General features: G+C 47.0%; 1 protein-coding gene across 2 annotated transcripts in view; it reads left to right on the top strand.

Annotated features, from left to right (window-relative positions):
* VASH2 (vasohibin 2) overlaps positions 1-15,399 on the top strand; it is a 37,293-nt gene that overhangs the window by 1,876 nt on the left and 20,018 nt on the right. Inside the window, exons 2-4 of one of the 2 annotated variants that reach the window (XM_062573572.1) lie at positions 4,972-5,060; positions 7,405-7,461; positions 13,776-13,850. In XM_062573572.1, coding sequence (XP_062429556.1) covers positions 4,972-5,060; positions 7,405-7,461; positions 13,776-13,850 — 221 coding nt within the window. The remainder of the gene's footprint in view (positions 1-4,971; positions 5,061-7,404; positions 7,462-13,775; positions 13,851-15,399) is intronic. The other variant, XM_062573573.1, reaches the window with a different exon arrangement.

The following is a 15,399-nucleotide window of genomic DNA, read 5'->3' as shown; positions in this document are numbered from 1 at the left end:
TGCAGCAATCACGCATGCAGAACAATAAGTAGCAAGTTTGTTGTTACAGGAACAAATGCAAATTGCAGGAATGTGGGGCTGCATCTCTCTTGCTCCGGAGTCAGTAGGCTGAAGACGTGCAGCTTGTGTGGAAACAAAGATGTGTCCTCCCAGATGGCTGTTGTTGAGCACGAGCATGTTCCAGAATCTGAAGGGTCACTTAGTTGCACACCCCATCTTGGGCTTTCGGCTTGAGCTCTGGGAGTGGTGGAAGTTCCCTGTTCAGAAGACCTGTGCAATCCTTTATTTAGCCCGTGGTCTTGGTGATGCATGTAGATCTTAACGAATTAAATGTCACCAACTTTGAGGGCTCCTATATGCCAGTTTTATTTGTGCAAAGTAACACTGAGAGTACTTGCAGGTTGAGCTAGCAGAAAATGGCTTTCTGGTTGAAAAATATGGCACAATGGAGTCGTATGGGATGAGGTTGACATGGGAGGTCTGTGCTGAACTAAGACCAGAGTAAGTCCAGCCATAGGATGGTCTCCAGCTCTAATAAAATGTTTAGGTTTGCTTCTTGCCCTGCAGTAATTCTACTGTTTCTGGAGTTGTCACTGCGTAGGAACACTGATACAAGGTCAAGGTCTTTCAATCTGTCTGGTCTCTGAATTTCACTTGCTTTATAAATTCATGATCTCTAATGCTGTGTCTGCATTTTCTCTCAGCAGTTCTGTCATCCCACTACAAACTCTTGCTGACTGCACGCTGCTGTTCTGTGATGTGAACTGATGGCCAAGGGGCTCTAGTCTAATCGTGTTGGAGCTGTAACGGCATTGTGCTTTCTTTAGCTTGTAGATACGTATTTTGCCGCACTAGTTCCTCATCTGTGCTGACTAGGTGCCCAGGATCTATCCTGCTGCAGCTGAGCCTGGCTGCTGGTTGTGCTCGTGAACTGAAAGGAGGGGAGATCTGTGCAGCCCCATGGCAGCCTGCTGTGGGGGGCTGCAGCTCAGCCTTTGGCTGTGTGGTCACACTGCTCTTTTGCTCTTGCAGCTCTCGGAGAGCTGATATGATCGAGATGTAGATTTGTTTTTATTTTTCCTCAGAGTTAGTTTTGGCTGGATTCCTCCTTGGATTTGCTCACTGTGTGTTTGGTGGGGAGAATGGGGGGGGGGGTGATGGGATCGTAGCAGCAGCCCCAATATATGCTGAGTATCTAATGTTTGTGGAGCTGTACCCTAAATATTTGTGTAGCAGTGAATGTATTGAGCAATGTTAATCTGAAGCGTTGCAGCCTTGAGTGGGGCTAGTTCACTGCCCTAAGCAAACCGAATGGGACTGAGTCACGTTGGTGCTCTCAAGGACGTGGGTTACATGGGCCACTCTGACCACTCGGACGATGTAGTGGGGCCGTTTCCAGCGATAAGAGGATCCTAGATATTTTACCAGAGAGACTTAGGAAGTAAGCGTGCAGATGGTATAGGCTGGCCTGTGGAGAGCTGCCTTGGTAATATTTCTAGGAGGGTTTTGAGGGGGGGAAATAAGTTTTGTCTGGGCGGTGTGAGAACGGTTCTGCACCGTCTGGGTTTCCCCGGCCTGGCTAGCGGTGTGATGCCAAGTGTTTCCCTGCCTGGTGCTTGAAGAGGAGAGGAGTGAATCGTCCTGCGTGAGCAGAGACCGGCGTTGGCAATTTTTAACCCTGCAAACTGAAAATCTGGAGAATCTTGAGCCTCTTGGCTCGGCAGAGGTAACTCTGACAGATAGATGACGGGATACGCTTACGCTGTTAGAAAGCCGTCGTCGTGTTGACCCGAGCGTTTCCCAGTCGGCGGCGTATCCCCCAGGCCCGCCTTTGAGGCATGCGGGGGGGTCCCGAGCAAGCTGTAGACGGGCGAAGGCGGTGGTTCGGTGGGGCCCCGGCGAGCTCGCTCGGCCTGGCACCCTTCTCCGTCGCGTTCGGCCTTGCGCCGTGCTCCCTCCTGGCTGCTGGGTGGTCTCGGGGGGAGGTCTGGAAGAGCTGGCTCTTGTCGTTAACTTGTGTGCTCCCGCTAATCTCTCTGCGCTCTTTTGTAAGAGGCTTCCAGCCAGCAGCGCTTCGCTGTGTGCGTTGCATCAAACAAGCTCTGATTTTTTTTTCTTATAGCTGCCGGGAGTTGGATCGTACAAGGCTACAAATCCTTTTAGTGCGTGACTGCCCGAAGGAGGGTTCGTCTAGCCTGTAGCGCTGGCAGGGAGGGAGACTGCCGAGGAGTCGTCTGGCGCTGCTGGCGGTGCCCTCAGCGACCCGCAGCCTGGCGGGGAGGCAGCACGCGGGGGGCCGCGAGATGGGAGCGGGGGAGAGGGTGCAGCAAGGCCGGAGCCCGAGCTGTGCGCAGAGCCTTGCCTCTGCCCGCCTCCGCACGGCCGCCTTCCCCCCGCCGTCCTGCGCCCAGGCCGCTGCCGCTGGAAGGTGCGGCTGAACCTTTAATCAGGAAACCAGTGTCTATCACCTCCTTCCCCATGCCCGGTCCTTGAAGGTGTGGAGCATCTCTTGGGACGTGCCGAACGCTTTTTGCTCCTGATGGAGCAGGTAAGAGTTGAGAGTACTCAGAAACGTACGGGGATTGTGGTCCGGCCTGGAGACGGACTCTGTGCGGTGGTTTCAAGTCACGACTGTTTCTGGCTTGGATTTTTTTGGCTTCATGCGTTCAAGGCAGACCCAGTCTCCAGTGCTCGCATAACTGATAGTCTTGTTTGTGCTTGAAACTGCCAGGCTGCCTCAAAACGGAGCTCTCTAGAGCCGTTTAGTCTGCATCTGAGATGCTCTGCAAGCTCCTGAAGTTAGTTAGTGACCCTGTTCCAACTCCGCTTCCTACACTTATGAAAAATACTTGGAAACAAAACGTTTCAGAACCAGATGCTCAAGTCCAAATGCAGCCCTCGTTGTGAGTGGGCCTGCAGGGTGCTACGGCGAGGGCTGTGTTGTGCTGCGGTGATGCAGTCCCTAAGGGACGCTGTCCCACCCCAAAGTTCAGCAAGCACAAGGGTCTATTTTACAGAGGATTGGTTAAGGAAATGGGTAATATCCTCCTAAAAGTTCTTCTGCAGCGCAGGCTTCCTGTTATTTGGGGGGGGGGGGGGCAGCTCCTGGCGCTTTGGCATCTTGTATTATGTATGTGTAATGCAGGCATGGAGAATTTTTTGCCCTTAAAACAAAGGAGTGTTTGTATCAGTGCAACAGCAGCAGGAGTTGCTTCATCTGGAAGGAGCTGGGCAAAACCTACCTTGACTCACTCTTTCAGCTACTTGCTGCTTGTGAAGCTTGAGCCCAATCTGGTGTGTTTAGTATAGCCCTTTCTTTGCAGTGGGAATGACAGGCAAATATTTATTTCACCCAAATTGGAGAGATTGGAGGTGGGGGGAGAGGAAGGAACTTGTGAAACTGAAAAATTACATCTGGAGAGGTCATATGTGGAAATAGTAATTAAGAAACATTAATGAATCTTGCTAATAACCTCCACTTGTTACCACTGAAAACCCATGTATGCAGAATTACTAGTTTTTTGTATCTTGTGGTGCTAATGATGATGGCCTGGTGGAGGCTTATCTGCCTCCTTTTCATTTAAAATATTTCTCTGTATACCAATAATACAGGAGGGTCTGTTTTGTTTTGTTTTCCCCTTCTCTGGCACCTATTTACTGTCTGCCTGTAGTAGGTATCCGAAACACTTTGATCTCCCTGGGATTACAGGTACTTTGTTCTCTGAAAGCAAACCGGCCCCCCTCGCTGTTTGTGAGGTGGGATTCTGCACAGGAAAATCTGCCTAACGGAGATAAGGAACTTGCTTTTTTCTTACCTGTAGTGGTTGACTTGGTGTCTTTAAAGCAGTGGTTTTCATTTCGTAATCTGCAGATGGAAGCTTAGGGCTAGCCTATCCCCCTTTCCGAAGGACTTCAGGGAGTAAGCTGTGGCTGCTTTGACAGAAAACAAAACTGCTCTAATATTTGTGTAGCGGTAAATGTACTAAGCTTCCCGGTGTTAGATCGCCCGCTGGTTTGCAAGCTCGTGAGGCCAAGTAGTACTGGCTGGTACTGTGGTATTTCTCCCACGGCTTTGGTTTTACTGCTTTGCTCCCTGCTCCCCAGCCCTACTGCCTATTTTGACAAACGCTGAGTGTGTGTTTTGCAGCCGTGCCCCTAAGATAACGGTGCTTATGGCAAGGCCCCGCTCCTTGCTTGTGGGGTTGTAGGCTGAGGAGCTGCCTAGCTATGAGGATTAAATATGGTTTGAGGGCCAGGCTTCTTAAGGTACTTAGGCATAAGCAGATGTCTTACAGGATTTTTGAAAAAATCACATTAAGGTGCCAGCCTATGTCTTTAAATGTCTTAATATCATTAAAGATCTGGCTCTGGGGTGACTGTCCAGCTGCCATATGATCCCTGGTTCTGCAGCCTTAGCTTGGATCTGTGGCAGCCTGTTGTGGCTGGTGAGTGTGGTGTTTGTATGAGCAGCTGGAAAATAATGCTGTCCAAGGCTCTTTCCTCCTTTTAGCTCTTTCTCTCATAGTTGAGGAAACCAAAAATTAGAATTGAAGTGAATGTTCAGGAAGCTGGGAGGGGGAGAATAACAAAGCCAGCACTGAGTGGGACACTCCTCTTCTGAATTATTTTGTATTAGGGGAAAAAAATACAAAGCGTTTGGCTTCTGTGCTAGCTTGCCTGTCAGTCTTGGGTGATGCTCAAGGAACCCTGGCAGCTGTGCTCCTCGTGGCAGCCGTGGCTGGGGCCTATCCTGGTCTCGTCATTGCAGCGGAAATCAGCCTGTCTCGGTGCACCAACAGCCCATGTTGGAAGAGGAGTTGTTTTATCTGTTGCTTGAGTTCATGTGGGGTTCGAGCCATCTGTGCCGCTATGTTGTATTGCGCTGAGCACGTGCCTCTGCCCCAGTAAATCACTTACCTGCGCTGCAGGGAGCAGTAACTGTCTAACCTCTTCATTTTTCTTTGTGTTCAGCCTTCAGTGCCGCCAGTGCCAAACTACAGGCTCTCCATGTCTATCCCAGAATGGCTTCAGGCGATACAGACCTACATGAAGATGCTGCAGTATCCTTCTCGAGCGCATGGCCTCCAGAGAGAAGGCTGCCTTGTGCCCAGGGTGGAGGGCAGCCTAATGAACTAATGGGGGGTTTACTTAAACACTGATCCACCGGTTGCAAGGGCTGGGCTTTTTTCAGGAACGAGAAGGCTCCTCTGTCGGTACAACTAAAGATTTGTGGTAGCACCTACAGCACTGAGCTTGTCACAGCAATCGTCTGGCCTGTGTAATTACCTTTAAATGATACCAAAGAGTTTAACTGAACTGACATTTCTATAATAATAGAAATGTTCATTTTGAAGCTGGCTTATGAGGCTGTTTTGATCAGATTGTGGTACCTGGAGAAATATTATGGCATCTCCTCATAAAGCAACTAAGGGAGAGCTACTGTTGTTGTAAACCCTTTCACTCTCTGCACTGGCAGCCCTTAAGGGCTTCCTGAGGACTGAGCTTGCTGGTTACGTTCCCAGCTTGCGAGGGATGCTTGTCATCGGGGTGTGTGGGGGTAGTCAGCTATCCTGGCTCTGGAGGTGGGCAGTCTCGCCCATAACGCAGGGGTGGATGGAACTGACTGGGAGTTTCCTTTACTTTCCTCCTCATTTTTGAGCCTCTTCTGAAGCACATAAAGAGCCTTACACTCTCCATGAGAAAGCAAGAACAGTGGGAGGGAGAAGGAAAGAGAGGTCTTGGAGGAGAGGTCTCCGTTCCACCCAGAGGCTGAGAGCCCAGCCTCTGAGAGAGGCTGCATGTTTGAGGAGGCAGAGCAGATGGCAAGGGAGGCTTGCTTCTACATGTCCCAACTCATCTGAGAGTTTAGTTGGAGCTGTGCATTACCTATCCAGCCCCCCTGCTGCTGCAGCTCTGTTATTTCTCCATGTTTAAAACCTGAGTGCCTCTGCTGCTTACAGGTAATGTCAGAGGAAATGAGTGCTGGCCCAAATGCTGCACTGGCTGCTCTTCTGTTTACCTTTCTCTAAACTTGCCGTGCCACCCTCCTCCTCTTGTTTTTGAAGGTATCTGTGGGGAGGAGCAGTGGATGGAGGAATGAATGATGTCCTGGTGGGGATTAGGAAAAGGTATGGGTGGCCAGTGGAAGAGCATCCAAAATCTGCAGGAGCCTTTTGCTTGCCAGAGTGGTGGCTGAGATCAAAGTGCCAGCAGCTAACCCTGGGAAAAAGGCCAGAGCCAGCCCACTCTGCAGATGGCTAGTGCTGGGCAAGGCATTTCTCTGCTGCACGTTGGCCACTCAGGAAGGACAAGAGGCTTGCTGCTCAGCCTGCTCGTCGTGGGGAGCAGCGGTGTTGTGCTGGAGAGGCGACCCTGTCCTGCGAAGCTCAAATTCATTTATTTCATGGTGGTCTTGAAATCCTGCACTCTGGTAGATAGTAGAAATGGGCCTTAGACATGGGGTTTAGATCTATATTCAAAAAGGCTTCAAAGTTTCGAGCAGGGAACAGGGTCTTGGTTTCCTTTGAGGGCTGAAAGAAGCTATGTATTTTGTTCAGAGCACTCCGTGAAAGGCCCTCATGAATTAAACTTTAAAGGCAGGCAGGAAGGGAAATGATATTTCTGGAGAACTCTGAACTCCAGTTGAGGTCATTTCTGAACATCCAGGTGCCTGATCTGATTTGGAGGTGTATTTAGGCCACAGTCACACAGTTAGCAGCTGTGCTATTCATGCTTTGCTAGGCACCCTTTGCCTTTGCGGAGTCACCCATTTTTGCCCTGGATTGCTACCTCAGTTCTGCTGGCAATAAATGTTACCATGACTGTGTTAGGAATTGATTCAACTGGAAGAATAACCCTGCACTACCGTTGCATTAATTATTTACATTTTAAGGGCATTGTATTTTTTGGAGAATGATTTATAGTTCCTAGGTGTTGTACCTGCTCTGCTGTTGGTCTATGCATCTGATTGAGTTTAAAATTAATAAGGAAATGTAAGTTCTTTCAAATGATGAATGATGTTGATTGGTTTGGGTAAACTGTAAATGCTTTCTCTAGCCTGAAGGGGAGACTTTTTTCAAACTCTGACCTAACCAAATAGAGAATGGGACTTAGAGGGGAAGAGAATTCATAACCATCAAATGCCAAGCTGAATTAGTATGTTTAAATTAGTATTAGACTAATGACCTTTTCTGCCTGACTTTCTAGATGATGCTGATTTTTATGTGAAAGCAAAACACGTAACTGTTTCATATGCCAGTGTTTCATCTCTATGCTGAGAATTAATAGCTTTTACTGCTTGTTTTATTTTTTTTAGTAGGAAATCGGAATTGAAATTTACCTTTTGAACTTCACTTTATTATTTGATTGTTTCTTACGTTGTTTCCCTTAACAGACAAAATTCAGATACAATCACACAGGAACTCAGTTCTTCGAGATTAGAAAAACCAGGCCTCTAAGTGGGTAAGTGTCTGTAGAAGTGCTCTCGTGTCCGGTGTCCCAGATAGACACCAAAGGCTGTCAACTGGCGTGAAGCAGTGTAGCGCTGTAGCATGGGAGGGCTGTCTCACCAGTGCCACAGGCTGCCTTGGCAAGGCCAAACTGTACGTGTTGCTGCCTTTGCAAGGGGGGTCCCTGCCTGCTGCCAGGTGGCAAATGGACCCACTGAGAGCCAGCAAGCGAAGAGCTGGTCTCACTCAGCAGCGCCGTGGTGGGAGCACCTGCATAGCTGCAGGCCAAAGCTGAACATTCATCGTTGGAAAAACTCTCTCTGCCTGTTGGGGTTTGGTTGGGGGCACCAGGGTGCTTTTATGGACACAGTGTAAGTGCTGGCGTTCTAGCTGTGGTGTAATGTCCTTTGCTGATGATGATGTCAAAACACTGCAGGGATTTTGATCTTGTCTTGGGGTCAGTCCTTTGCCTGGAGGATCATGACGAATCATTTAAGGCTGTGGCCTTCCTTCTTTTTTGCTGCTCATCTTGCTATTTCTTCTGTGTGGTTGATTCATGCTTGGATTGATGATGAAATGTGCAATATGAGTATGAATGTGTGTAAAGGGAGCCCGGTGCCAGATTTGGGATCCCTTGCATGTAAGACCTGCATCATAATTATGACAGCACTTTAACAGGACCCAGAAACTTGGCAGATTAGGGCAGGAATTGATGCTGACAACATCATGCTTTCATTTAGAGGGATATTCAGATAAGCAGAGTGTAATTACTCCTGTGGTTTGTGCTGTCTCTTTCTCCCCAGTTGTCTGTTTTTAATCTAATGGTCTTTGCTGTAAATCTCAGTTTCCATCACAGTTCTAGACTTCAGATTTTCACCTTGCTGACAGCAATCTTTCCTTTTTTTAATGTAGTTTTCACTGACTGCCAGGTGGAACTTTTTTAGAGGGAATCTTGTGCCTTGAATGATGAAGGGGTTTATAGAAACTTAAAACAATTTTCAGGCTGGCTTCTCATTTTTTAATTTTTTCCTATTACCCTTTTCCAAGGAAACGGAGGATGAAAATGGATTTTGTTCAGAATTTACTGCCTGAAAAGTCCATTCTCCAAGACTTGATATGGATCCGGCTTAAGAGAAGTGTACTTCCTCCTGAAAGTGTGCTGATGTAATGTTCACCTCTGGAGATGCACCTGTGCTTTTTGATCCTCTTCAAAGTGGTCACATTTCCCCTATTTACCTGCCTTAGTATTTGATTTCTCTCCATGTAGTGTTGTATAAGTACTTCTGTGAGTGACTGTGGTGACATGACTTCTGCAGAGCTCCTGAGAGAGAGCACCTGGAAATGGTCTAATGTTTAGGGGTTGTGATGGCAGTTTGTCAGGCACAGTTGCCTCCACCTGGCATATGTTGGATGTGGACAGCATTAAATTCATTAATTCTTGCCTGTCCTTGTTTGTTCCTTGGCCTAATGGGTTGGAGCTACCAGGAGTGCTAAGAGTAGTGAAGCTGTTAAGAGCATGCTTAACAGCCCCAAATCTGTCATACTGCAGTGGGGCTGGAGAGCTTACACTGTTTGTTTTCTCCAGCTGTGGAAAAGGGAATAACCACTCTGATCTTCCTGTAGATTCTTAAAGGCCTTCCTGTATCATCTTGGGTCTGAGCTGAGACAAAAGGGCTGTCTGTCTGCACCAGCTGAGGATATCTCCTTGTGCAGTTCTTGGTGATTTTTTTTTCTCCCCTTGCTAGTCCATTTTTCATCAGAGTTTAAAAAAACACCCACACTTGCAATATTTTTTTTCCTCTCCTGTGAGGTGCCTGTTTTGCAAGAAATCTGAACTGCGTCTTTGAGACGCTTTGTTCTGTGCTGGCGCCTGGCGTATGAACCATAAGCTGGAGGAGTTTGTCTGGAAGATGTTTTATAACTTCTAGCACAGTAACAACGGGCTTCTTGTGCTGAGACAACAAGGGTTACTTTTCACAAATCTGCTCTGGTGTGTGAATGATGCTGAGTGGAAAGCAATATAGGGGAGGAAGAAGAGTGAAATGAGAGAGCTGTTCCACCGTCCTCACCAAGCCTCGCTGTAGTCTAGGAGAGGACTGCACTGGGAGCAAGAATGCTGAAGTTCCTCCAAATGCTGACAAGAGCCTCTATCATTTGTTGCTCTTGTTGTTACTAGCCAAGTCCTAGCCCCAGCCTAGGGAGCAGTGCAGGAAGAGTGTAGGATTTCTCGCTCTTGTCGGTTGAATAACACAGCAGTGCACCTGCATGACCAAGTTTGTGTTAGCAAGGCAGTCCAGCAAGATGCTGAGTGCCTTCATTTTCCCTTGACTGTTGGAAGTGGAGGCTGTTCCAAGATCCTTGGTTTGTTGATACTAAACATATTGCTTATTTGGTATTATAAAGGCTTGGAGCTAATGAAAGTATTACAATATCTTTGGCTGCCTTTCTTCAGAAGAGCAATGTCTGGTCATAAACAAGTTGGGTTGGGAAATGGAATATTCATAAATTCATGCGAAAGTGTCCTAAAACAGCTGGGGCATATTAATGAGCATTTCTATTATGGAGGGAGGACTAGATATTATGGGGATTTACTATCAGTGTCAGTGTGATCCATGAGGGAATAAAAATGCCTGACTGGGCTTAGGAAGAAGAGCATAAATTATCTATAGATGACTCATAATATTAAGGGAGACAGGCTTGACATGATTCAATATTTAAAATCTCTGTTGAGGAAAAAGTCGCTGTTAACTATCAGCTTGCATCTAGACTGTCAGACACCCTTTAGGTTTGTCTAGACTAGAGATAACACTTTTGAAAATGTTACATTTTTGTTGACATAGCTTTGTAAGACAGGATGGTTGAGATGTCATCCGACAAACTGTGTGTTGTCCCTGTTGTACAGGCAAACTGCTTCTGAAAATGGATGTTTTCTTGCCCGGGTTTGCTGCACTTGCACAAAATCCAGAATTACAAGTGTAGCTAGATCCACTTTAGGAGTGTTTTGCTAGTATAATATACAGGTATCTTGTCTCAGGACAGTGTCCTTAGCAGAGTCTTACTGATGTACCCTTTTGTACTAGAGAAGTGAAGTTCACTGTATGGACTTCTGCTGCTCTACACAATAAGAGTATGTATGCGATACGAGTGTGTCAAACATTCACTGATAGGTCTATTTTTCCTTCCTGCAAAGGATCGTGCTGGCAAAAACTACATTACAATTTTTGCTGGTACAACAATTGTGATAAAAATGGGCATCTTTAGGTGAAACTGTCATTCTTTAAACTCCTAAACACAAAACATCTAAGAGCTTCTGAAAAAATGTATTTATGGGTATTTAGCAATATCTATAGCTATTAAACACTAACAAACTTGTGTTACAGGCTTTACAATGAACTGTGAACTCTCTGCAAGCTTCTGTGCAAGGGTACAGATTTGAGCCACAAATGAGGAAATAGTATCTCTGTCCTGCCCAAAGTAACCAGGGAGGATCTAAGCAAGTGTGGGGTTTTGCTGTTCCCTCCAGTTAATTGTGAATTGATCAGCTGGACCTATGAGTGAACCTGTCGGTCAAGGGAGGTGATCCTCCCCCTCTACTCAGCCCTGGTTAGACCACACCTGGAATGCTGTGTCCAGTTGTGGGCTCCCCAGTATGAGAGAGACATGGCTCTACTGGAGAGGGTCCAGCATAGGGCTATGAAGATGATGAAGGAATTGGAGCATCTCTAATATGAGGAAGGGCTGTGAGACGTGGGCCTGTTCAGCTTGCAGAAGAAAAGACTGAGGGAGGATCTTATCAATGTGTGTAAGTATCTGAAAGGAGGGTGTAAAGAGAACAGGGTCAGACTCTTTTCAGTGGTGCCCAGTGATAGGATGGGAGGCAATGGATACAAACTGAAACACAGGAATATGAATATGAGGAAAAATTTCTCTACTGTGAGAGTGAGAGCACTGGAGCAGGTTGCCCAGAAAGGTTGTGGAGTCTCCATCCTTGGAGATGTCCAAAAGCTGTCTGGACAGGGTCCTGGGAAATGTGCCCCAGGTGACCCTGCAGGGGGCTTGGGCTAAGTGATCTCCAGAGGTCCCTCCCAACCTGGAGCGGGGGAGGATCACCTCCCTCGACCAATAGGCCCACTCATAGGTCCAGCTGATCAATTCACAGTTAACTGGAGGGAACAGCACAACCCCACACTTGCTTAGATCCCCCCTGGTTACTTTGGGCAGGACAGAGATATTTGTTCCTCAAACCAGGTTCTGTAGTTCTAGCAAAAAATGATGTTTGGGTAGATTCTAGGGGCTTTGAGAAATTGCAGCTCAGAAGTGATTCTGTAAAGATGGACAAATTCTGTGACTGCAGATATAATGGATGATCAGTCGCAATAAAAGAGCGCAGTAGAAGCAGTCATGTGGGCATTATGCAACTAAATAACACAGAAGAAAAAAATACCGTTTGCACACACCATGTTATTAAGGAATCCTGATGGAGCTGTAAAGAAAAATTGGCTTGTACCATTGCCAGACAATAGACTCGAGAAGACGTTTGAACATCTGCTGCTGCTTTCTCACACAAAGGGAGAATGTTACAGATCTGTTGCTCTATTCAGCATGTGATAGAAGTGCTTTTGCCATTGGAACAAACTTGTATTGATAAGATGCAAGATAGCAGTAGCTGCTCTGCTGTTTTGTAGCTCCTTTATCTCCTGTCGGTGCCTTTCACCGTACTAAACGGCTTGAAACTCTGCAGCTTAGGCTTCCCCCTGCCTCTGATGCTGCGCTCTGCCACGCTTAGAGCGGTGACATTTTTGTCCTGAAGTTGAAAGTTAAGAAATCCGGTGGATCCTGTTGTTTGTGGCTCTCCTGTGAACTCTCCTCGCGTACTGCTCTTCTGCCTGACGTGAGGGTCAGCGGCAGGCGCGGTGGGGCAGGCGGAGGGGCCCCGTCGCGGGCGCTTGCCGCCGCCGTTAGTTGCTTCCAGCGGGGAGACTTCTGCTGCCGACTGCGAGCCCGTAGCAGGCAGAGCAGCTCCGCTTGGTCCTCCGCGCTGCAGGCGGGTGTAAAGGGCTATTGTTTGCAAATGAAAAGATAATTTCCAACTTGGGTAAGTCGGGTACAGAATCGCTGTGGCAGGCAGTAATAACACAGCAAGCTGTGTTGTCGTTTGCACTGAGGGTAAGGTTTAAAATGCATGAGACAGGCAAGTCAGTGGAGGAAAAAAAAGTAATGGTATGAGATGCGTATTTTTATCACCATCTTTAGTACAATGATTTTTATCATTTAATATAGTGTTTGCTTAGTGCAGGGATCTCTTTGTAAAGTTATTTCTGGGGGCAAAAGTAGGGTTAGAAAGGACTTAAAAATAAAACTCATCCTCTTTTTCTTTTTAATTATTATTATTATTTTTTTTAGCTTTTTGGTTACCATTACATCTGACTCCTTCTGGCCTCTTTTTATCTCCTTCCAGAGCAGGGTGTGTGTTTTATAAAAAGGAGTGGAGGTCCTCGATGGCTGATAGTACAGTGTTAGAGGCCTGGCAAGACAGCCCTTTTTCAGCTGAGCTGAAATTAGATTACTATTTTTTTGTCACAATGTTGCTCTGCCACCTAAGACTACTTCAGAGACAGGTTCCAGGTCATAACTAAACTTTGTGGACTTGCCAAGATCCTGACGATACGTGGTTTTCTGCATTCTGTTTTTTTTTTTTTTTTTTTTTTTTTAAACATTTTCCTTGTCTGTTGCAAAGGGGTAGCAGAGGCAAGATGACAGCCCAGTTTGCAGAAAGCTCTAGCAGCACAGATGCTGCACACCACTGCAGAATAGGCTTTAGTGATAAAAAAAAGAAAAAAACTTAAAATTTTTAAATTACTGTATCTTGTCTGCACCTATAGCCATAGGCTTGTGGAAGAGGGGAGGATATGGTCATATAACCTTCCCCTCCTCTGCTTTTTTTTCCAGAGGAGGCAGAGGTGTTTTAGAAATGAGCTAAATTGATCCTGATGTGTGAGTCTGCACAATTACCATCTTGCAGCTCAGCAAGGTGTTGTGTTACAGTCCAGGAGTGATGCTTATGTGGAGTTCCTGAGGAAGGCAGAGAGCAATGCATTTTTCCAGCCCTTTGTCAAGGCATGGAAGGCACTGGGGTGCCAAACTGACACTTATTTTTTCAGTCATCCTCCAGAAGTCAACGGGACTCCAGCAAGTCACTGAAGAGGAGAATCATGTTCACTGTCGCTCACTAAGATGAGAACCAGAGGTTTCTGGTTCTTGGTCTACGTGAGGATCCTTTTGTCCTGTCAACTGTTCTTACTGAAAACCTTTTTGTTTCCATCCTAGGTTAATGGAGACGGCAAGAGAGATGACCAGGGAGTCCTTACCTATCAAATGCCTTGAAGCAGTTATCCTGGGGATGTATCCTTTCACATGTCTGTGTCTTGTTCCACTGGAGCACTGTTTAATATATTGCCTTTCCTGGATGCTGCTTGAGATGTTTACAGCTGAAGGTGAGTGTAAACAGCTTAGAGAGTCTCCAAGGTGTTAATCAACAAGTTGCCAAGTCAATTAGATTTGTCAGTAGGAACTTGGGTGCTGAGTGCACAAGTTCACAAGTGTCAGCTGGCATTAATTCCAGCAATGCTGACTTTGCCTCCTGCCCTGGTAATTTGCATCATGTGAGGATTCGACCCAGAGTGCCCAGCTAAGTATCTTCCTACACGGTTCCTGCTCCCTTCTTTAGGTTTTCTCTGCCAGACATTGTCACAGCTTGTTAACAGCTTGTGAAACTTAAGTTCTGTACTATGTTTGTCTAATGCTTGCCCAGCCAAGTCCTGTTCCTGGTTTTGTTTCCAAGCCTGCACCTGTGCTTTGTACAGAGACATTCATGTTTTAGTTAAACACTCAAGCAAAATAATGTTTTTCCTACTCAAGCCCAGAAAAGCCAAGAATGTTTTAATTTTTAGGCTGATAACGCAGCGAGAGCACCAGAGGTTCAGGAAGTCCAGTTAATGTATGTCATCCTAAAACACCAGGGGAGGGCGAAGTTGGACCCTGAGAGCAGTTGTGTACCCAGTGTGTCTTGCACGTATGACCAAATGTGATTTTTAAAAAATGAAACAGCTCCTGGAGTCTCTGCTGTGCTTTGCTTGCTGCTGCTGCCCCCTCTCGCAGATTAGGCTGGGAGGAAGATCCAAAGGAGTGTGGCAGGTAGCACGTGAGGGAGGGCTGCCTGCTCGGAGGTGCCTGCCAGCTGGCTGTCCTGCAGCCCCTCTGCCTCCTTCCTGCCCTGGGAGCTGCTGGTCCTGCCAGGGCCCAGCAGCAGTTTGGGCAGCCGGCTCTGCTGGTGGGAATTTCGGAGCCTGAGAGGGGCTGTGGTGCTCTGCTGCAAGTATGTGAAGTGCAGGAGCTGTTGTGGGGCGGGAGGGGGAACGTGGGCTGCGCGAGCAAGGGTAGGTATGTGTGGTATGTGAGACTCGGTGCTGGACGTGGGCCCCCCTGCACGACGAGGGCTGCGGCGTGCACCGAATGCCGCTCCCGACTGCGTGCCGCGCTCCGCGCACCGGCAGTAACATCAGCTGTGATCCTTGAAATATAGTTCTCACTGACAAAGCTTTTTGAAAATGCTGGAAGGATTTTTTTTTTCCATTTTTGTCTTTTGGGGAGGGAAGGGAGCAGTAGAATGACTGAAATCTCCGGATTATAACATTTGATGTGATCTGAAGTTCCTTTGGCGATGGATTTTTAAAGATTTGGCTGAGTCTTTCAATGTCTGGATGCTAATTTTGAAAAATGTTTATGAGAATTCCTGAGAAGGCTTAAGCAGGGGAGGGAATGGGGCAAGCCTGTCTTTTTTCCATCATTCCTACTTGTTGTCTTTAGTGTAAGAATAGCGTGCATCTGCTGGGACGGTAGGCCAATAACAGGTTAATGTAAAGAAAATTAAAAGCTCCCCCTACACCTCCCA

The sequence above is a fragment of the Rhea pennata genome, chromosome 3, assembly GCF_028389875.1.
Source record: "Rhea pennata isolate bPtePen1 chromosome 3, bPtePen1.pri, whole genome shotgun sequence".
Lineage (NCBI taxonomy): Eukaryota > Metazoa > Chordata > Aves > Rheiformes > Rheidae > Rhea > Rhea pennata.
This window is presented reverse-complemented; position numbering and strand designations above follow the sequence as displayed.